Raw genomic sequence first — 24571 nt, forward strand, 5'->3', positions numbered from 1 at the left:
AGAAGATAGTATAAACACAGGTCATTAAATTCAAATATCCTGTGTGTATATATATATATATATATATATATATATATAGTGTATTTTTTTTCCCACTTGTATGATATAATTGCTGAACTAAAGGCAATCCCGACCAGGCTAGAAGGAAAGCGTTAATGCAGTTGCCATGGTAACATACCTGAAATTATTTCTAGCTGGCTTCCTGGAACAGTTTTATCTCAGAAATTTGACCAGGCTACAGGAAATAAGCATTGCTTTCTGGAAAACCGTGCAGTCTTATATCCTGCCTTCGTTGGTTTGTTTTTTCAATGCAGTATCGACATACTGGCAAATACTGATGTGACGACTGTACATCATTCCGCTCTGGACATGTTTCTTTGCTTGTCAGCATTGCATTCCAGGCCAAAAACACAAGGTAAAGTAAAGCCTTGTTTGAACTGATGCACGCTAAGAACCATCAGCTTGTTGCTTCTACAGTATCTTGTGAAACCGAGGAACGGCAGGAACATCTGTGAAAGAGACGATTTGAAGCCTCGGGTTTGGGTGCACGCTCGCCGCCATCATGGCAGTAAATGGAGCCAGGATTCTCCAAATTTGGGTGAGGGAGGAGGAGGAGGAGGAGGAGGAGAAGGAGGAGGAGGTGGAGGCGTCTTGGTGTGCCACCAGACAGCTGGAGGACAGAAGAATGACAAACACAAATTGGCCGTGGTAACCTTAGCGAGAGACCCTAACGTTCAAACGTTGTTTTGTTTCTCGCTAGAAGCTTGATCTTCTTTCATTGACTTCAGCTCCGGTTTTCGGGTTATCTTTGGTCATCAGCACAGCTCCATATTGGCTTCAACCTTGCCGCTTCTAGTTGAGCCACACAGTTATGACGAATGTGGTCCGGTTGTGATTCCAGGTGCTATTCTGAAATCAACACAGCGCATCATATATCAAAGTTAATATTGTCATTTGCTATAGCTGTGGGATTAATGTTAACGAATAGGGGCGAGCCGATTACGATCGCTGTCCGATCATTCAGGGTTTAAACCCGTGACCGGAGAAATCAAATTCTCGTTGGGTGTATCTGCTGTGCGCCAGGGCAAAAAGCATTGTGTGATCTGATCGCGCTCGTGTGATAGGACAGCTGCACATAAGGTCCCTCGCCTAAGCTGCCGCTGTATCCACGGCTCATTCGCGACATGTGGCACGGTAAACAGAAGCGCCGTGGTGCCGGAGGAGTGTGTCTGCGGTGTGGAATCATTTCAGGACGGGGCGCAAAAGCAACACGGCGGAATGCAATGCAGCGCGGGCGTTTCGGAGTCGTTGGAACTTGCACGAGGGCACCATGCGTGGATTAACATGGATTTGCCGTCTGCTTCCACGCCCTGACCCCACAACATACGTCAGGTGAGGTACTGCGTCTTTTAGGCAACTTTAGGTTTTCCGATTCGACCATCCGACCACGACTATTGGGGTACATTTCACGGTTACAAATCCGATTACGGCTATCATGTGATCGCCCCCCCCCCACTCCTATTAATAAACCCTTATTTCAACGCCACCCCTTATCTCCATCATTGGCAAATCATCACCGGGGGAACGTCCCGCTATTCGTGCATCCGCAGCGTGTCGTCCCGCGGGGGCCTCTTTCAGCCCGTCTAGACGTCCTTATCACACTGGTTCATCTTTAATCGGAAGGTTCGTCAATACAAATTCTGTTTCTGTCAGCTCAATGCAAATCTGCTAATCCTCCAGATGTGCCTGCCGTCAGTTCAACTTTGCCGGATATGCCGAATCTCGCTGCCGTGTTTGTTGAATTTAAATTCGATGTTTGCAGCGCTGTCGTCTTACAGAGTGAAAAAAGACGTGAGGCTGCATAGTGGAAATGGCTCAGATTTTGTTTTGGAAATGAACACGTCACAACAACCTGCCACCGTTGTGAGGGGCGCAGATACGTACACTGAAACTAAAACAAACCTGATGAAAGTACGTCACCGCGGGGAGGTTGGGTGGGTCAAAATTTAAAATGCATAGGTGTACATTTCATTCTATCACAAAATAAAAGCGGGATACTGGTCTCGCTTTTTCCCTGAATGATCTATTTCATTCAAGGTCGGGCGAGAATAGGGATATAGGGTCACACCCTCAGTATTAATTTCATTCTTAGATACATTTCAACTGGATATAAATATGAGCGTTATAAATATGCGCGCCTGGCCGAAAATTTTGATGTGTCCATCAGCCAGTGCGGTAAACATTTCAGGATTCAAGAATCAAGAGGTTTTTTTGTCACTGCATTTGCATGGTAACAAGGAGCTCCACCAATCAGAGACGTCACTCAGACACTTTAGGATTGTGAGTAGTGAAGTACTTCTCTGTGACATCGCAACTAAAACATGTTTTTCTTAAAACAAGGTTGATATCATATGGACTTAGGTTTAGCGGCCACAAAAGCCGCGCATACCTTTTGTGAATTTGCCCCTCAAGCTTTTGAGATGCTGGAAGGTATTTTCCCTAATTTCACAGGCGCTAGGCTAGGCGACACACAAACTGGATTATAACTTGAAGGATTTTCAAAAATTGAAACAAAGTGGATCTAGTATGCTCCTTTTCACCAAGTTCATATAGGTCTCAGAGGTCCCCAAAACATGTTTTTAAAGTTTCTCGCTGAAAATACCACTCAGATTATGCTTTGAGCCATTGTAACATGCCTCCAATCCACGCTGTCTGAAGACGGGCTGTTTCAGTGAGAGGAGTCAACCTCCTGAAGCCCCTAGTTCCGTGAGCCAATGGGATTTGAGCATGGCATTCGTTTTATTTACTCATAACTTATTTCTTATTTATTATTATTTCACCTTATCAGTCCACCAAAATCAGTTTCTGATCAAATGTGAGGCGAGAAATAATCAATCCAGTTGCTGAATTTTCACTCAAATTTGATCTACAAGGCCTCATTTAAACGTTTGTTCCCACTTTCACTAAAACGTCCGGAGCAGCGCGAGGCTTTTTTGTTTCATTCAATTACGGAAATGTCGGAAAATCAAATAAATACATCAACAGATTTGTTTGGAGAAACGCGAATCGAGCGCCGCATCCTAAAGAACAGTCAACCTAACGTGGACACACACACACACACACACACACACACACATACACACACTGAAAGAAACACACAGCAGATACTTACATTTCCATCGTCTGCAGTCTGGTCATGGACAGTTGGTATCAATTCAGCCTTATTTTAAAAGATTTGTGCTGGTCTCTGCAGCCAACAGAGCACTTCCCCTGCTCGGCTCTTCGATGCTCGCGGGTCCGGTCGCGCTCCAGCCGTGGGTGGAGTTACTCAGATGGAGGGCGGTTCTAATTCTACTGAAGTGACGTATATTGCCGCGACGACGTGTATTAGGGCGTCAAAGCTGAGCGGCTCGTTTTAGGACGTGTTTTTCTGAAGTGACATCTCACAAGAACCTGAGCGGGTCTTATTCCACAGGTTGTGTGTTCGAAGGCCCGTCAGAGCATCACCACACGTATGTGCACAAGCACTGAAAAAGCTTTTGCACAATAGGTGCCCTTTAAGTTTATTATCAAAGCGGCAAATAACCCACAATACAACTTCTCATATGGTCTGTTACCCTGGGATACAATCATTTTAACCGTGACTTACACTGACATCTCAAGTTGATAAGTCACAAGCTTTACATTACATTACATTACATTACATTTCATTTAGCAGACGCTTTTATCCAAAGTGACTTACAATTATTCAAACACCGACGGACGCAGCCATCAGGAGCAATGAGGGGTTAAGTGTCTTGCTCAAGGACACTACAGCATGCTAGCAGGAGGAGCCTGGGATCCAACCAGCAACCTTTAGATTACTAGACGACCAGCTCTACCTCCTGAGCTACCACCCCCCCCAAGCTGTGGAAGAATGGGAAGTTGTTATACAGCCATCTGTTCTGTGCCCACCACTGTAATGAATTCTGTTGTGTGTGTGTATATATATATATATCTATATCTATATAGATATATATATATATGGCATTAGGACGCTGATAAGGTGTTAAAGAGACACGTGTCATTTAACATGTTTTCACGTGTCCTCCCGTGAAAACCAATTTGAAAACCTTTGAGGAGACAAAGTAATAAAAACCTGAAGTGCATTTCCTTGGTTTGTAAACAAAACGACCGCCTCTTAAGTCAGGACACTGGAGTAAATTCACTTGCAACACTTTAAGTACATTTAAGAAGAGGTACTTACTGTATATACGGTACTTCCGTGTATAAGTACTAACATGGTACTTTCACCTTTACTAGAGGTGGCCTATTTGTACTTTTACTGACGTAAAAGCTCCCTGTACTCCATCCACCACAGGCGGCCCGGCTGTAATTGACATCTTTTCTTTGTTTGGAGGACTTTATTGACCTGGCCGCCCTGGAGGATCCCTGCCCTGTGACATGATATGGACCCAGTAATGATCGGTCTCGTCTGAACAAAGTCCGATCTGCTTCACATCATGCAGCTCTTGCGTGATGTGAAGTCATACCCTGCTATGCGCTGTATTCCATAGGATGCTGCAGCATCTTTAGTGGCTGGTCACACTAAAGATGGCTTGACTGGTCCCTCCATCTGGCCCCCGCTGGAACGGGCAGATGGAGGGACTTCCAGACTGCACCCGTCACGTTGCATCTGCGCTTCCCAGAGGAAAATTGGAACTAGTAAGGGTTTTTAACGTGGACCCCAAGCACTTTACAATGAACCTTCCTTGTAAATGAAAGCACTACTTGAGGACATTTTCACAGATGGCCATTTTCTATGTATGTATTAGATTATGATAGGATGACTAGGATAATAATCGAGACTATTTCCGTATTCATAATAACACAAGCGTTAATTAAGTTAATTAAGAATTAATTGTACCACGCTATACATGTCAATCACATACGTAGGTTCATGGCCGTGGTCACGTACATCTCTCGGTTCTTTTTTTATCTCTATTGTTCTCAGCGATTGGCCCCGGCGCTTGTGAATGGCCGCGGATCAGAGGGAAGTCGGGGGACATTGTTTTAATAGGCGGAGAGTCTTCGCCCTTCGCCGAAAGAGCTCGTGGCATTCGGTGTTTTCGTGGGAGCGCCGCAACCCCGGCGTTTTTATTATTATTGTTCTTCGAAGCCCAAAGACTGTGTATCTATAATTGAGAAAGTGAGATATCAAAGCGAGTCACTTCAGCCGCACGCTATTTGTTGTGTTATTCATAAGGTGGAATTAGTCGGCGGTCGGCCAAGGGCCGTCGATGTACGTCGCTTTCAATGCATCGCAGGCACATGGTGCCAAATGACAAATATAATTGCATCCCAATGTCTGCAGCTGTTTTAATATCATTCACTGCAACGGAAGATCACACCGAAAAACGGCAACGTCTGTGTGTGTAGGTGTGTGTGCTTCTGCGGGCCACTTAAAAAATAAAAATAAAATAAAGACTCCAACCCAGACAATAGTTAAGATTGAGCAGCTTTATTGGCCGGGTACTGCGCAGGTGGAGCGACTCTTTGGTTACAGTGGATCACAATGCAGACGTCCCACGGTGGGATATCAACCGGACACGGGTAAAGGGTTTGAGACCCAAGGGATTGTGGGGAATACGGCTCTTCATTTGCCCGGTTACCCACCGAAAAAAATAATCTAAATCATCTCCTCAATCAAGTCTTCTCAATCAATAAGTCATTCACCAGAACTGTTAATGGCGTGTGGTGCACGGTCCTTCCTATGCTACGGTGAAAGCAGCGACTATTTCGGCAAATTCTGACCCATGCCTAATTACGCACTACTTATTGTCGTTCCATCTCTTCGGTAGATGGGCACAGGAAGCTCCACGCCGGCCATTCTTCCTCGCAGATAGATGTGGAAATGGGATTCTGTGCCTGCTGCAAGCGTCTCTAAGATCTATAATCCAAGTCAATCATCAAGTTGTGGACGTACTGTACCTAAGTATTAACCAGCGGGAGAGATTACGCTGGAATAGGTTGTCCTGACAACAGCAATGTGAACAACAAAGAGAACGGAGGGAAGAGAAATAATATATAATTCATAGAAATAATAATAACAATACTTCACTTTCACTTGAATAATAATTCAAGTGAAAAACAGAATCACATTCGGCAAAAAAAAACAAAGCAAAGCCCAGTTTTTAGTGTCCATTCCACATTCTCACGGCCATGTTGTTTAAAGTGCATTGATAAGATTCGATTAGAAAAACTCTTTTCCAATTTGCATAGATTACCAACACGGCAGGCTCCGGCGCTTTCAACCGGGCGACGACAGACCGCTCCACGGCGTACGATTGCACGGCGACAAATGTGCGGGACGTGCGGCGGTCGCGGGGACGACAAGGTGGGACGGCTGCGCCGTAACCCTCACCAGGCAACGGGACGTGTGCTTCTCCAAGGCAGAAGAACGTGGCAGAGATGTCACTTTTTCTTTTTTTTTTTTTACTTATTCCTCAGGGATGATCCTTCTCAATGGACTGCACGGTCTGGAGCAAATCAGAAACGACTTTTAGATTCAACTAAATGAATTGTATCCCTCTGTATACTGTATAGACTGTGTAAACTGTGTATACTGTGAATACATATAAGCTGTAGAAGTACATTGTGCCTAATATCGTAGTTCATCAGACGGACTTTCTGCTCTTTGCCCTGAAACCCAGCTGTAGATTTGTCCAGAATTCAGTGTTGGGATTGCTCCGAGAGATGTTGTTTTCGGCATCGCCAGACCTGGCGATTGGCTTGACAGTTGAACCGGGGGAGACATCGATTTCGGAGAGATACAGCAGAAGGGGGAATAAAAAAAAAAAAAGAAAAATTTGCCACCGCCGCCGACCCCTCTCCCTAACACGGGCTTTGGCTTTTGGCCTGTGGCCAGAAACATCCCCTCGCTCTCCCCACCCCCACCCCTCCACACACGGCCAGAAGAGGAACATTGGCACCCAGTGGAGTCGAGCGCGCACGCACGCACGCACGCACGCACGCACGCACGCACGCACGCACGCACGCACGCACGCACGCACGCACGCACGCACGCACGCCATTGATTTCCTGTTTGGCATCGCCAAGCAGTGAGTGGCACAGCTGAGGGGATTAGGGTATTCTCTGAACCACAGCACAGACAAACAAACTGCAACGTATTTACTCTGTTCACCCCCCCTCCCCTCTCTCTCTCTCTCTCTCTCTCTCATATAGTTTTGACTAAATTTGATGCAAAAAAGGATTCGCCCCCACAGCCCCACCGCATAACAAGCCCTTTTCCCTCTGCCGCTCTCTCCCATGGTCTCCCGCTCCCACGTTCTCCAGACGTCTGTCTCTCTCTCTCTCTCTCTCTCTCTCTCTCTCTCTCTCTCTCTCTCTCTCTCCTCCCCCTCGTTCCTCCCTAAGAGAAACTCGACCTTCCCCGCACAAAGAGGTGTCGACCGCTCGGATCTCTCAACATGACACCCGTCAGGAATATGAGCTAAGGCTCCGGTACATATATACATATATACATATAAAGATATATACATATATACATATATACAGCATAACTGAATGATAGATATTGAGGTATTATTGCCACCCATATTAACATAATTAAGATCCAAATCAAAGTAAAAAGCTAGTGACAGAGCCTGCATCCTAGAGACGATCCAGTCAAAAGGAATTTAACCTGACAAAGTTCACTGTGCCGATCAAACCGCTGTCCATTCAAATATCCCCTTGTGTAAATATACATCTGTAGAAGGAAAACAGTAGTTTTAATGTGCGAGTCCACGCACAGGCAAGTCTGCCTGTACATTTCTGGCCCACAAAGCCGTGTGTGTGTGTGTGTGTGTGTGTGTGTGTGCATGCGGCCCCCTTCCCACTGCTTATGCACGGTGGATATTTGGACGTACCGGAGCAGACGGCACCGGAGGCGCACACCAAATGGTCGCACAGCGCGGCGGGACACGGAACAGAGTCGCTGTCACAAGAGCTTCTTTAACAGTCTGTCGCTCTCCACATCGGGACGGGTTGAGGAAAACATTCAAGTGGGGGGGGGGGGGGGGTATAAAAATAAGCCGTACACGATCCCTGCCGAAACACCCCTGAAGGGTCCCTGTAACAAGAAAACACCCCACACGAACCACAGGGAGGAATAAAGAATGAACGCAAAGAGTACGACCTGCGAGAGCATTTATATCCGTCCTCTGTGCCGCACGTTTTCCTTGCCTACTTTGGCTATTAAATGACCTCGGCAAACAAACCACGTTTCTCACGTATACCAATGACACGGACCCTCGATGACGCTGCTCGCACTCGAATCGCATTTCAGACGAGGCGCGGAGGCCGCTGAGCGCGAGGCCAGAGGTTCACTCGGAGGTTTGCGAGCGGGTCAAACTGAACCCGAGGAAACTTGCCGCCATCGCACCCGCGCATGGGTGTCGTCGCTGAAAGGGCCCCCGGAGGGTGAACAGGTGAAAAGGCCACTTTGCTCTCGTTCCCCCGCCTCGGTGTCTCTGGCGGCTCTGCTGACAGTTTACCCACAACATACAGTTCTCTCTCTCTCCCTCTGAAAAGGAAAAACCTCTGGAGATGCTTTACTCTGCTTTTCAGCGGCCAATCCCAATTCCACCTCTGCTGCCTTTCTCTCTCTGCTGCCTTGTTAAATGTTGCCATCGTCCCTGAGGCTTCCTGTTACACAGCGAAGGTCGCGGCCCCTGTGTGTGTGTGTGTGTGTTTGTGTGTGTGTGTTTGTGTGTGTGTGTGTGTGTGTGTGTGTGTGTGTCTGTGTCCGCGGCTACATGTGACGGCAGATGGACTTAACCTCTACACAATTTCAAAAATGTGGCATACATACCGTTGGGGAGAGAAAAGAAGAAAAAGCAATAATTATGACATCTATGAATGCCAAGTTAACACCGTCTGTGTGTGTGCGTGTGTGCGTGTGTGCGTGTGTGCGTGTGTAGACATCAAATGATGAGCAAAGGAAGTGGACTGCACATTTACCAAACAAGGCTTCACCTCGAGGGTCTAGTCAGTGCTGAGCCAACTTCAGAAAAGTGTTTATCGTTGCGAGTTGGTTTTGGGAGCTTCCATCCCCCATTTTGAAACACTTGGGCAGGACAGTCACAGGAACTCCGTGAAATATACAAAAGCACAGTCGCACAGTATCAAATGTTCTGTGATGTTCAAATACGGAACAAATGTTGTGTTATGAGCTCGTACTATAGTCTGCAACAGAACTGGGACTGGAGACATCTTGATATTTCAGTCTGTGGTTTATGTTTTGTGAGCTCCGTAGTGAATCTTTGGCTTGCTGAGGCATGTGTGGCTCGAAGGGATGAGACGCCTGGATGCCCCTGGGTTCCTGAGCCTAGGGGCAGGCTCTTCCGAGCCGGAGTCCGGGTCAGAACCCGGAACCTTCAGAAGCCCCCAGGCGGCGCGGGGCTTGGTCAGCAAAGTGTGGCCCGGGCTCTGGGCCGGGGGTCCGGTGTCAAAGCAGGGCAGGCCTCTGGAGGGAGGGGGCAGCTGCTCGGCCCGGGGATTCGGCAAAAGTCGCAGGGAGTTGCCCCGTCTGGGTTGGGAGGAGTCGGCGGCGCCCCCTGGGGGAAGCGCCGGGACGCGGATGCGCTTGTGGAGCCGCGGCGGCTGCAGCATGCGGGGGCAGCAGGACGCGACGGGACACTTGGACGGGATACTCCTCTCGGCGGGGGCTCGCTGATCCGCCGCCATCCCGGATTCAGCGACGACGCCGTCCCCCCGCGGCGCCACGGAGTGCGGGCGGTCGAGGAGGTGGAGGTGCGCGCTGAGAAGGCTCAGCTTGTCCACGTCGGGGGCCGAAGGAGCGGCTATAGAAGCAGCGTCACTGTGGACCTCGGTGGGAGTTCTTACTTGTCTTTCCTGCCGGAAGAGCTCGTTGAGGCAGGGGTTGGAAGGCTGTAGTATTTGAGGCTATGGAAGGAAAGAAACAATATTTAAGATATATATATTTTTTAAGTAGTTCCATGAAAGGGTGCACAAGATAAATATAAAATATTGGACCCTGGGCTGCTTTATATAACGTTTGAGAAATTGTTGGTTCTTCGAAAGCAACCTCATTCTTTGCAGTTTTAATCCGAGTAGAGGCCAATCCTTTGAATAATAACCTTCAAAACCCAATTCCCTTTTTTTTAATCTTTGATTTAATTTCCTCATTTGTTTATTTGGTTCAGAAAGTCATCCCCATTTCACGGCCCCGGCCAGACCGCCTGCCACTTGCGTTCCCCCGGGGAAAATAGAGCGAGCGGAGGAAGCACCGAACCAGCACCTGATGGCGGACGGCCGAGTGTCTGAGATCTGGGCTGAGACCGACCTGTCAGCCGGTGATTACTGCTTCAAAGAGGGGCCTTGAAGACGTCTCTGAGACCCAAGGTGTCGACTGTCTGCCTGCCTCAGATAGAGGGACCTTCGCCGCCAAATGCGAGACAAAATCTGGCGTTGGGGCGATGGCCCAGCGCACTGGAGAGCGGCTCCTTTATCTGTGCGAATGTCTGCAGGGACAAGCGCTTCTGTCTGCTTTGAGCATACAAAAAGGATGCGATCCAAGGGGATTATTCCATTGCTTTTAGAATTCAGCTGTTATGAAACATTTTTTAAATCATTTTTGAGCATGGCATCCGATGCAAACAAGACAAGATGCTATTGATTTGTGATGCTTGATAAGATTATATGATGATAAAGTTGTAAACGAGAGCTCTTCCTCCTCCCAATTGAGGCCATACAGCAGAGAAACTGACAGCGGAGGGTTATGAACTACAAAGAGTATGCATTGTATGTATATATGCAATCTAATCAGTATTTCAGTTCGTATCACGTTAGTTCCCTGCAAAGAGTGGATCACACAGCGATATTTTTTTTTTAAACTGAACAAATTGAAGAAATCACTTTTTTCCAAGAACATTATTTTTTAACATTCATGAAACACCTTGGAAGAGAAAAGAAAATGGATGGATGGAAAGGATTATAATGCATGTGTCAGGCATCATCAATGCGGGTCGCAAATCCAAGCAAAGGTTTTGCATTGGATTTGTGTTATGAATCGATTGTCGCTCATAAATGCATAAAAGCCCTTATTTCAAATGCACCTTTGATATTTATGAGGTGTTAGTTTTCCCTGATAAGCCGCTCACGTGGCCAACTGTAGGCTTCTGATTAGGTCGCAAAGCAGGGAAAAAAAAGGCAAAACCCCAGTTTCATCGTTTATGCAGCGGTTATTGCTTTGTGCATAGGAGCAAGTTTTGCAGATATTGACGACAAGACGCCGTCGGGGGTCCTTAGAAACCACAAATCTGACTCAACGGTGGAGTAATCATAATTCAGTGAGTTCCTGGTCGGGTCAAGTTTCTAGTTTATTAGGAAATCGGTTTTGCAGTTTACTAGTTAAAATGGTGTTTTTTTATACATAGTGGTTCCATTATTTTTAACAGCTCTCTCCCAATTCATCTTCTCATAATGTTATCAGATGACACTCATTTACATATAAACAACTGGATCAAATTAGGAAAACATGCTCTTCTATTGAGCCTGTGGTTGGCTTGTGAGCGAGGTCAGCTCGTGAATGTTAATGAAGGCTAGACCACTCCCTCATGAGCTGACATTGGACATTTGGATGGATATGGTTGTTTATCTTTGAAAAATGAACCCTTAGCGCTTTCGCGCTCGGTTTTCAGTCCGGAACAACAAAAATGTCTGTATCTCCCCAAGACCTCTGTGTGTCCCGGTCGTCTCCTGCGACCGCGTGAGGAAAAACACCAGAGCTGGAAACGTGTGGTTTGTTATTACACACGCTGTAGCCGCACAGGCCACCTGAAATAGCAGACAAGAGACAAGTATAATGCAAGAGCGATATTGCTGTGTTAAAATAAAATCTCATTACTGTCCAACGCCTGCTACATCGTTCTCCTGTGTGTGTGTGTGTGGGCGGAGCTGAATGTCCGAGGCCACAGCTCCATCTGCTGGTCTCCTGTCACACCGCACCCACTAGGGCTGTCCTCCAAAAGCACGCTCCACTCTTGTCTTTGCGCTGAAGACCACATTTCCTCTCCACGATACGAGGTTTGCCAGTCCAAAAAATAAATAAAAAAAATAAAATAAAAACAAATACCTTCAGCAAATAAAAAACGTGACTGTGCGGTTCCTTCATACCGGCGCAGAGCCGTATCCCTCTGCTGCCCCTCTAGCAATCAGCGGCGGGAACGGTAGAGATAATAGTAATTCTGAGGGGATGGACCACAGAATGTGAACGCTGAGTGACATTCCCCTTCGCTGGTGTGGTCTGGATGTTGAGTGTATTTCACTGCAAACTCACTGTCGAGGAAACACCGATTTCAGGAGGTTGGATGGTGAGGTGGCTCCCGCAGTCGACGAAACCGGTTTACAATTCACCCCTGGCACAGTGGGAGGCATCAGAACTGGGGCTACGAGGGGAGATTACCTTTGGCCTCCATGCTGATGTCTTCAGCATAAAACACTGACTCAAACGCCCCTTGTCGGAATACAAAGTGGGATATTATTTCCGAGTGTCTCAAAGTGGAAATCTTCCCCTGGTGATGAAGCTGCCACGTCACGAGATGCGTTGTGCAGAGTCCCAGACGGCGTCTGCTCCGGGCTTTATTTATTTATTTATTTTTATAACCAGCAGGAATTATTCCAGGCTCTTTACTCAGTCCCAATAACTCCCAGTTCAATGATGATAAGTACCACTTTCACACCAAACCGCTTGTCTAATCAAGAAACTAAGTCAATTTGTGAGGCCCATTCGGAGGCATTTGGAAAAGCGTCAGGCGCCATCATAACCAATTTCCTTCCCAACCGGATCTCATCATGAACGCTCGGCAAATTTCTGAATATGATTGGGAGGATCGGCAGAGGAAAAGTAATCTCGATCGTGGAGAGCAAATGATGCTCGTTTTCGTCTCCTGGGAAGCAATGTGATTATACCGCTCCGGACTGGACAGGGGCTCTTGGGAATGCCCGGTTCCGGTTCTGACTTGATGGCGAGGGCTTATCGGGGCGGCTGTGGCAACAATGATTTGGATTGCATTGGATTTTGAAAAGAGCAGGTGGATTTCATAATGATTTCATAAAAGAGGCATAATGACTTGCAATCGCTGCTTGCTATGCCTAAGTGCTGACGATGGCAAAGTTAGTATGAGAGCCACAGCTGATGGCGGCAGTAATAGACTTTCAATGGAGTTATTCACAAACAATATCTTGTCACATGCAACAACCAGGACATTCTTTAAATCCAAACACAGAGGTTAATGCGTCATGTGAAAATGTGGACACAAACAGAATGTATTAAGAGAGACATGCAAGGTTAATTAAGTTTAATGAATGAATGAAAGAAAAAAGGATTAAAAAAAAAGGGGAAAATAAATAAATAAGAAAAAAATCAACATATAATATAACAACGAAAAAAAAACATGGAATATAATAACATATATATAATTAATATATATATAATATACCAAATAAATTTGCAACAGCATAAAATATGTGTAGCCATCCTTGGGAATTGTGTTCCAGAACTGCGGCAGGCTGAGGCTGTAAGTGCACGGGCAACACAAGGTCAGAACAACAAGCATCACCAGACCGGTGCAAAGTGCATGCATGCGTAGCGAGCGTGCGCGAGAGCCGTGCGTCCGCCGCACCATGTCATGCCAAAGGCCTCGGTCGGGGGCGACGGGTGGAGAGCACGTGAGAGAGAGAGAGAGGGAGAGAGAGGGAGAGGGTTACTGTACCACGCTCTGTCAGTGAAGTACTGCACTAGGGTGTCCACTCCTTGCCACAGGCATAAAGAAGCGTGCGGGGGCAGCGAGAGAGAGAGAGAGAGAGAGAGAGAGAACATTGGAAGAGTCGTTTACGGAGGTCAGAGGTCAAGAGGGGGGCGAGAGAGCGAGGGATGTGGGGGGGGGGGCATCGGGGAAAAAAAATGAAAACTACAAAACAAAACAAAAATCTCCTCATCTTCTCATCCTCTGGAGCTGGTTTGTTTGTTTACCAGATGAGCTCCCAGCGAGCAATGGTTCCATTCAGTGGGAACTGTGTTTATTTTATTTTATTTTTTCATACTGTCATTTATCTATCGATCTATCAATCAATCAATGTCATTTTTTTATTTGTTATATGTATGTTATATTTATTTGCTTATTATATCATTTACCTATTTTATTTACTTTATATATATATATAAGTAAATAAAAAAATAAAAAAAATATATATATATATATTTACTTATTATGTCCATTTACTTATTTTATTTACTTATATGTGTTTACTTATATTGATTTGCTTATTATATCACTTATGACTTGTTTGATTTACTTATTATATATATATAATTACATTTATTTACATATTTTATCCATTTACTTATTTACTTATTATATCCATTTACTTGTTTTATTTACCTTTTATATCCATTTACTTATTTGATTTACTTATTATATGTATTTAGTTATATTTATTTACTTATTTTATCGATTTACTTATTATATATATATTTACCTATTTTATCCATTAACTTATTTTATTTACTTCTTATATGTATTTACTTATTTGATTTACTTATTATATGTATCAGATAATTACTGAGAAAACACACAACCTGCTCCAGGACCTTCCTGGATTTCCCCCTGGGGATTAATAAAGTGCCATAAACGGGAAATTAGTAAAACTGGACTATCGGAGTTACAAGGTTTTTCAACCAATGATTACAAATTTGTGATAATCGTGTCCTACTTATATATCCTACTTCCCTCTCACTCTCTCGCTCTCTTTATCCCACTGTATACAACCACAGTGCTGTCTATTCTCCCCCCTCCTTGCACTGCGCTCGACAAGGTGGCGCCGCGTGCCAGACTTTGACTGATATTGGGTGCGGTTAAAAAAAAAAAAAAAAAAAAGAGGAAGAAAGGAAAGGGAAAAAAAAAAAAAAAAGAGAGAGAAAAGAAAATTTCTCGACGTGCACCTGAAGTTGAAACGCACCCGGGGACGGCGTCCCGCTCGATTCCGCCCTCAAACCCCGTCGAGATTGATCAAAGTGAAACAGTGGGGTCTCTCCCTCCCTCCCTCCCCCTCTCCCTCTCTCTCTCTCATCAGCAGAGTGCGAAAACACCCTAAACTGCGGCGGGATGGGCTGGGACGCTGCAGCTGGTGATTGTGCTGTCAGTGGGTTTTTCCTTCAGCAGCGCCGTCGTTCTCAGTGGAATTAAATTGGATCAAACTGGAGACGAAGTAAGGGAGGAATAACTTTCTGGGGGGCGGCGGGGGGGTTTGAAGAGTATAGCACAGTGGTACTCAACCTTTTCCAGCTCAGGAGCCACATTAACAAAAAAATATTTTCGCAAGGAACCAAATTTCTGAAGCGCGCCTTTCCTCCATAGCACCGTGATGCATTTAAAAATAAAGCTACTAGAAATAGGTTATTGAGGAATGAAATGACGGATGCAATAATTTCGAATTTTTTACTATTACCATTGCCATATGATTATTACCACCATGTTTTTACTACGAGCTTCTTGCTAAGATTGTTTTCCCGCTGTCACAAGGAGTTCCTCACGCACTCCAAACAGAGCCACCTGCGGCTCGCGAGCTGCGGGTTGAGTATCACTGGTATAGAGTATAAGACAGCCTTTATACCGACTGTATTTTTTGGGATGTATTGCAATGGAGAAGGACGATTTCTCCTTGGCTAGATTAAGTGTACGGTGTACAGGAAAACATTTGGCTTCTGAGGGCCTAACTCCACAAAATATTATTCTCCCTCAGCTTTTAACAATCAAGACACCACCCTCAACCCAAACCTCCACCTCAACCATTTAAATATATATCTCTTCCCTTACCTAATATCTTCCAACTAAAGTGGCTGAGGCGCTGTGTAGGCAGCTACGTTGACACCCCCCGGGGGTCGTATTTTTTCGAGGTAAAAACCAAACGAGGCAGATGGCGAAGCGGAGGGGGAGGTTAGAAGGAAAGGGGAGTTTCGTGGCGGTCGCGAGGGAGGGAGAGGAAGAGGAAGAGAGAGAAGGAAGAGGATGTTAGTGACTCACTCTGTCGGCGCTGGAGCATGCTGGTGCGGGCAGAGCCCTGATGCTGCGGCTGCCACGTAGACAGCAAGGGGGCGGGCAGCACAGCCTGCACACAGAGAAACACACAGAGGACAGAGGCATGACACTGGAGCCACACACACACACACACACACACACACAGATACACACAGATACACACAGATACACACGGATACACACGGAAACTGTGGCGAAGCAAGGGACGTGGTTAAGCTGGGGCTGCAGTGTGGCTTCCTTCCCGTGGTCACACAGCTGTCCCGAATCAGCCGAATTAGCGCCCAAGCGGCGCTGATTTCTCAGAATCGGGGCAGGTTTAATAACGTTTGTCCGTCTCGCATTGAGGGATCGGCGTCTGGGGCCCGACAGCCGTCCAGGAGCCCGGCCGCAGAGCCAGGAGCTAGAGTGCCGTCATCCCTCCTGTGCCCTGATTAATCGTAATTGTTTATCGTTTTGGCCAGCACACCCCTCAGTTTGGTTATTAAAGAAAGCCAAAGCGGCACACCTCTGGAATAAACCCATGCCAAAAAGGCGCTGAACCAGTCACCCACCCACCCTGCGAAGTGGCGTCCCGGCCACAGGCACACTTCAACGCACAGACACACACACACACACACACACACACACACACACACACACACACACACACACACACACACACACACACACACACACACACACACACACACACACACACACACACACACACACACACACACATCGTGTCAATGTCACACCTTCACCAGAGTTCATAAAGTTTTGTTTTGGTACAGTTGATGAAATAAACTTTAGGAGGCGGCAATAACTCAAGTTATTGAACAGATGAGTTATGAACTACAAAAGCTCTGACATTGACGGGCATTCAAATGCGAGCACTAACAGACACACACACACACACACACACACACACACACACACACACACACACACACACACACACACACACACACACACACACACACACACACACACACACACACACACACACACACTTTACTACCCCAGGTTCATGGTTTCAGGTAAAATAGAGGAAAAATGGACAGATAGATAGACAAACAGTATAGACAGATTGACATATTGTAATGCTGTAATTTTCGCTGTGTCAACTGATTTCCTATGTGCTACTGCTTCAGCCTGTCAGGCTGCCAACTCATCTGCCCTCTGGGGGAAAAAAAAATTGAGGCTATTCTAGTCTGAAGTGGTGTGTTTGTGACAAAGGACGTCGCTCTGACTCGCCGTCTATTAGTGTGTCCATGTGAAAGCATCATAAGTGTGGACACTGGTATTTTTCCAAAAGGGGAAGGGGGGGGCGAATGCCAAAGTTGGCTCTCAACAAACACCCTGATCACTCTGACGATGGTGGCTCAACACAATGTAATGGAAGCGATCGGTACCTTGGCAAACGTTAGCCAAGTAAACCGTCGGCTCGATAGGGGCTTCAACGGTGGTGGACTCGTGACGCTCCGAAATCGCGTAGACAACCAATAGGAAGCGACTTTCACGGCGTTGACCCCCGAAGGGGTGGTCCGTTGTAGCCAATGGTATGACCGGGGCTTTTAGATGAAGTTTTACAATTCCTGGCGGCAGAGTGAAAGTGAGTCACTGGGAGTGGGGTCACACTCTGCACACAGACGGACGGACAGAATACCACTAACAACTATAGCCTTCCCACTGCTGCTATATGCAGGGCCTCAATTCTCTTTTATAAAGAAGGCAGGAGGTGCAGGGACAGAGAGAGAGACGGGGGGAGAGAGAGAGTAGAATGAGATGGATGGATTGAGAGAGAAAGAGAGAGAGACCGGCAGAGACATGGGGGGTGTATAAAGAGAGAGAGCAATGTCATCCCCTGCACGGTCAAGTTGAGCCTATTTGGGAGCCGGACTCCCCAGCCGGCGCTGAGCTGAGGCTGTGGGATGAGATGATGAGATGAGTTTTCCTGATCTACCCCACACCACACTCCCACCCCCTCCACCTCCACCTCTCCCCCCTCATCCACACTTTGTGACGTCCCTCAAACGAGGGTCTCAGCGGGAGGCCGCAGAGCCGGACCCCCGCTGAGACTAGGTAGAAACGGGTGGGGGGGGGGTTGGAGGGCTCACCCCCTCCAAGTATTTTGACAGTGATGGGCAGTTTTATTGGCCCATCCAAGCAGCTATTTCACCATCTATGCGTTGCATTCTACCCGGCGCCGTGAAAGAAGAAATATCCGGCAAAAAAGTCTGACAGCGCATCAGAGGGGCAGAGAAACAAAAGAGGGAGTTAGAATTTGAAATACTGAGCAAAAAAAAAAAAACAAGAGGAAGGATGTGTGGAGGATGTACAGGAAACAAATGAACCGCGCAGTCGTTCTATGGAAGCCGGCAGAAATAACAGCGGCGCGGACTCTCAAACCGTCCCCGCACTGAAGAACATTCTATTCCGGTCTCGGCTTGTTGACATTTCTGCACATGTAGGGTGGTTTGCACGCACACGTGTCCTTACTTCATTCTGGTTCTTTCACATTGTTTTGTTTTGTTGAAAAATTCTTATTCAATACTTTTTTCAGCCGGCACTTTTTTCAAATTTCATTTATGCATGTACTCCTCCGCTAGTTGTGTTCGGTAAATCGTTGATATGGATGAATATTCACAAAAAAAAAAAAAAGAGAACATCCCCGCCACCCCAAGTGACGGTGAAGTGAAGTCATATTACAGTGAGGATGAGGGTCAACGAAAAAATATTATTATTTTCAAATTTGCAGTTTTAAATGGAACTCTGGGACTTGCAGTGTAATCCAAACCCAACACCGATGATCTTATGGATTGTCACAATTGCCAAAAGACTAGAACTAAGTGGAACACCTTGTCAGTAGTACAGCAACAGGCTTCAGGTGGGTGATTTGATATTTGATATACATTTGATAATATCCAAATGTTCAAAAATATTTGACCTATTTCATCGAAATGCTCGATTGCTTAATTATAATTGAGCGCCTTGATTCTAATTGGTGCTCTTGTGGGTCCCGTAGTGCAGCGTGCACATTAGGACATGTACGTTCAAGTCAAGTACACAAAAGTATGCGCCGCACGATTACTATCAACTCCACTGAAATGCAGCCTGGCACCCAATCAGTTGTGAATCAATTCTTTCTTTTAAAATGTTGTCGCACAGATCTGGTGAAACGGCAGAAGCCAAGGTGAGTTTTGCGCCTCAACAGCCTCCAAACTGCAGCAACGCATTTCCGCTGGCAGGCGTACGAAAATGAGGATTTGATTTGAGTTGATTGGTAACTTCGTGAAATCAATAGAAGCCTTGCCGCTGTGCGTCTTCAACCGAGAAATATTTTGGAATCAAAGCAAGCTACAGGATTTTGTCAGGATTTGGTGCGGGGGTTCCCTCACCCCCCCCCCGTGGTGTGGGGAAACGTTACACAATATAGATACTCTTCGACGTACGGCGTCGAAGCAAATGTTTGTCCGGCCACAACAATGGTAGGAAAAAGGCGGAAATCTCCGTGCGCTATCGAGGGGATTACACGGGAGTCACAGCGCTGTGTCGTTGTCACAGTCCGCTGCCGCCGCCAACATCCTGCATCAGCTTTATCCAAATCACCCGCTACGCAGGGCTTCTCATATCTGGCTGGCTTAAGACACTGCCAACAACAACATCTGGCCCGAGTCTGGCCAAGGTACACTCTGGCCATAGTGTTGCACTTCACCGGATTTGCCAATTAAGTTGTCCATTTTCCACGGGGATGACGCGCCAGTGTGCGTGTGCAGTGTTGAGGTGTGTTTGTGAACATGTGCTTGCGTGTGCGCCGATAATTATGAGGGGGATGAATGGAGAAGAACGGTCGTCACGCCAGTGCTAAATGCTGGCCCCATTGTAAGTCCACCCTCTCATTCATACCATAGTATTATCTTTTAATGTGGCGCGCGCGCGTGTGTCCCTCTGAAAGAAACAGGATTAAGAGCGACCGGTGTACCGAGTGCAGCCTTATGTACAAGCGGAAAGAACAAGAGCGCAACAGGACCACAGGAAAAAAAAATACCAACGAAGGAACAGGGCTCTGAATGGGTTCAACAAACAGAAACAACACATGTCATTTCTTTGAGCTGACGTGATGGAAATGCATAAAAAGAACCTGCCCGTTTCTTTAGTCAACGCCTCTGCTTCCTGAAACAAGCACACGTACATCCAGACAATGTTGAGTTTGAATAATGGGTTCAAAGGATACTGCATGAATGTAAATAACTTTCATGTATTAAATGAAAAAAAAACAACTAAAGTTTTATTTTATGCTGAACGGTTGAGGAACGTTGATGACAGGAGGTGGTGGAAGGCGGTGTAAACGCTAGAACCCGAAGCCAAAAAATACAGAATCCGCCGGGAACGTTTTTTAAACCCTGATAATAAAGGAAGGGAGGAAGGAAAGAAGGAGGGAAGGAATGAAGAAAGACGGTGAAAAAAAAGCAGGGCGTACGGGGTCAAGGCTGTGGGTGTTGGAGAGGCAGACAGGAAGCAGGAGGATGGCATGGCATATTTATCCCTATGTTGGCCGCCCTGCCTGTTGTGTTTCCGGCGTCTCCCTCTGCTCGTGTGTTTGTCTGGGTTATTAGCAGGGTCTGCTCCCTGCGGCCCAATCTGCGACACTCATCACACTCATCACACACACACACACACACACGCCCACAGGCATACACACATGCACACACACACTCAAATTCAACGTAGCATCTTAAGTGAAAGCCGTTAAAATGTGAAACATCACGTTTCTCCCTTCGACGGAGTTTTGTTTTGCGATTGCACCGGAATGATTATTTTGGTGACAATTAAATAGTTGTTGATATATATCGCCTCCTGTCCAAATTTTGTGTCTTTTATCAATAGCACATTCACGGTTTGACTTCTCTATTGCGGCAGTAGTACCGGGTGAAGGTTGGCAACATCCTTCTAAATGTATTGTGAGGATATTGATAATAACATATAATAACACACATTTACTTGAATCAGTTGTCCCCGTCTTTTTTGTGGAACTGTTGGTTGTAACTACGAGTCTCCAAGTGGTGGCCAATGGGGATTAAGTTTGACAGAGCTACAAGTGGATTTGGGCAAATATGACAAATTGATATGAAGAGAAATTAGCGTGGGGGTTAGTTTGGGCTGGGCGGGGGTTTTATGTAACACTGTACAGTACACACGGCACGGTGCATGGCACTGCTGCCTCACAGCAAGAAGGTCCTGGGTTTGATTCCCGCCTGGGGCGCTGTTGGCACCGTGCTCCGGCGGGTTATCTCCCAAATAGGAGCCTTTCTGTGTGGAGTTTGCATGTTCTCCCCGTGCTCACATGGGGTTTCCTCCACCTCACGTCAGTAAGGACCCCCACCAAAAACATGCACACATCATCGTCTGACCAGCGATGGACACTCGTCACCTGGTCCCCGGGCGCGTCCACGTATGCTGCCCACTGCTCCTGGCTGTGCCCCCGGAGGAAGGACAAGCCAGGATGGGTCAAAAGCAGAGGCCTCATTTCACCGGCCACCATCAAAGCATGTGTGTGTGTGTGTGTGTGTGTGTGTGTGTGTGTGTGTGTGTGTGTGTGTGTGTGTGTGTGTGTGTGTGTGTGTGTGTGTGTGTGTGTGTGTGTGTGTGTGTTGTAGTGTGGTGTGCCGTGTGACGATTAAAGATTGTTCTTCTTCTTCTGTTCTTCTTCACTGCAGTAATTACTCTGAAGGGAGCACCGCGGGTCAGTCTAATCTCTAAATACCACCCAAAATCCTCCAAAATAGGATCAGAACCGAAACATGGGCTAAGGGGAGGCCAAACATAACCCCCCCATTGTTTTTTTAAACAATGGGAGACGTTCTCCTGAATAATATTTCCATTCTGCAGATGGTGCATCGGCCCTTGGTTACTAATGTTTTAATTATGTTTCTGAGAAATCAAGATTGCCCACCGGTTTTGGGCTTGTTTTCAAAATGTCTTGTCACAGTACGCACAAACAACCTTTTCTTCTTGCTCCCGTTTAAAGCATGGGACCTGCGTCAACTAATCCGACCTTCTTCCTGCTTAGGGATCAGGATGTCGCAATACAGGTATCATTTTACAGTGTTCCCAAAAAGGCCAAGGACGGGTGACGGATCGACGCCCTCTGACCACACTCGCGATTCCAGAAACGTGGACCGACACGGACACGAAAAAAAAAAGCGAGCTGAGCGCCCATAAACCAAAGCCAAAACCTCAAAAAGACACCGTAATAGGAAAGAAAACAACAAGTTTGTTTTCCTTCAGATGCCAATTTACAGTGCGCGCTGTCACAATTCTGCAGGAAGCATGGAAGTCACTGAGGCAGCTTCAAGCAGGAGGATAATTCTGTTTTTCCTACAGGAGAGGCCGTCCTCTGGAGGCTCACTCCCAGAAAGACAACTTTCACCAGCCACCATCCCCTATTCCGGATAATGCCCCTGTGCTTGCAGACCCGAGTCTCTCCCGGAGGTGAAAGCTTTGATTGGCTCGGCTCACCGATGGTGGACGTCTCATTGAGGGAGTAGGGGAAGAAGGGGAATAGCAGCAGCTGCACTGGGGTTTTGGGACTCACGCATGCGATTCACTTTTTCATTTCAAGGCGGAGGCGGCAGAGCACAACAGCGCTAGGAGCTCGCGTCAGAGAAAAATATTTTATAGGTAGCTGAAGACGGGAAGGAGGAGAAAAAAAATAGAAAGGCAGAATGCGGTGGAAGACTCAAAGGCAAATGTGTGTGAGGAAGAATAGACAGTATACAGGATACAGGATATATAAATACACCCATCAGCCACAACATTAAAACCAGTGACAGGTGAAGTGAATAACACTGATCATCTGGTTCCAATGGCTCCTGTCAAGGGGTTGGATGTATGAGGCAGCAAGTGAACAGTCAGTTGTTGAAGTTGGTGTTGGTAGCAGGAAAAATGGGCAAGCGTAAGGATCTGAGCCACTTTGACAAGGACCAAACTGTGATGTCTAGACGACTGGGTCAGAGCATCTCTAAAACGACAGGTCTTGTGGGGTGTTCCTGGTATTCAGTGGTTAGTACCTCACAAAAGTGGTCCAAGGAAGGACAACCAGTGAACCGGTGATAGGGTCATGGGCGCCCAAGGGCTCATTGATGCATGTGAGGAGTAGTCCAGCCCGTCTGGTTTGATCCCACAGAAGAACTACTGTAGCACAAACTGGTGAAAAAGTGAATGCTGCTGTGCTAGAAAGGTGTCAGAACACACAGTGGATCACAGCTTTCTGCGTATGGGACTGTGTAGCTGCAGACGGGTCAGAGTGTCTGTGCTGACCCCTGTCCACCACAAAAGCACCTACAATAGACACGTGAGCATCAGAACTGGACCATGGAGTAATGGAAGAAGGTGGCCTGGTCTGATTAATCATGTTTTGTCATGCTCATGCCGTGTCATGCTCTGGGCAATGTTCTGCTGGGAAACCTTGGGTCCTGGCCTTCATGTGGATGTTACTTTGACACGTACCACCTACCTAAACATTGTTGCAGACCAAGTACACTCCTTCATGGCAACGGTATTCCCTGATGGCAGTGACCTTTTTCAGCAGGATAATGTGACCTGCCACACTGCAAACGTTGTTCAGGAACGGTTTGAGAAACATTACAAAAGTTCAGGGTTTTGACTCCAAATGCCCCAGTTTATATATGTATATATGCAAAATTAAAACATGGTGGTGTAAACAAAGGACTAAACGCTAGAGGGAGAGAGCCTTAAAGGAGAGAGAATGTTTTCAGGTAAGAAAAAAAAAAAAACACGGTAGAAGATGCGAAAAAGCATGCTGAGACAAACAACCCCACGCCAACGGCAGACATTGTGCGAGGAGGAGGAGTGTGAACCCAGACTCCGTGCGGAGGTGCTAAAAGGCGCTAAAACATAAATGTGCGAAAAGGTGACGGCCTGATCCAATGGCGTCTGTACGGCATTGAAATTATAGAGAGCTTCGTTCTCTCCCTAAATATTTCTCTGTTTACAGTTTGCAGCAGGGGTTTGCAATTGGTGGTCTGGGGTCCGAATCAGGGGACTCCTGGACCCCGAGCTTTAGACTAGCAATTATGACTTTGTTTTTCTACTTGTATTTATTCATTCGGGAATCTTAATTTATTCATCTTTATTTGTTTAAATGAAAGCTATTTTAAAACTGCACACACTGCCAAATCTGGCCACCCAAAAGGTTTGGGTTTAGAAGTCGAGTAGAAAGGTCTGAGATCAGGGGGATGATAAAAACATTAATATAGGCACGGAACAGGGAGATAAAATAGTGTGTGTGTGTGTGTGTGTGTGTGTGTGTGTGTGTGTGTGTGTGTGTGTGTGTGTGTGTGTGTGTGCGTGTGTGTGTGCGAGACCAAAATGTGTTGCAACAATGTCTTGGGCATCCGTGCCCACTCACACTAACCAGGACTCTTTATTATTATTATTTTTTACAAGCTGTAAAACAAGTGCTG

General features: G+C 46.5%; 1 protein-coding gene across 1 annotated transcript in view; it reads right to left on the minus strand.

Annotated features, from left to right (window-relative positions):
* Positions 1-9276: 9276 nt before the first annotated feature.
* The window catches only part of ccser2a (coiled-coil serine-rich protein 2a), a gene marked incomplete at its 3' end in the record, with an annotated part of 55898 nt that continues 40603 nt past the window's right edge, over positions 9277-24571 (minus strand). The window contains exon 10 of the mRNA XM_080016432.1: positions 9277-9948. Within this exon, the coding sequence (XP_079872558.1) occupies positions 9277-9948 (672 nt within the window). The remainder of the gene's footprint in view (positions 9949-24571) is intronic.

Source organism: Zeus faber (assembly GCF_960531495.2).
Source record: "Zeus faber genome assembly, chromosome: 16".
NCBI lineage: Eukaryota > Metazoa > Chordata > Actinopteri > Zeiformes > Zeidae > Zeus > Zeus faber.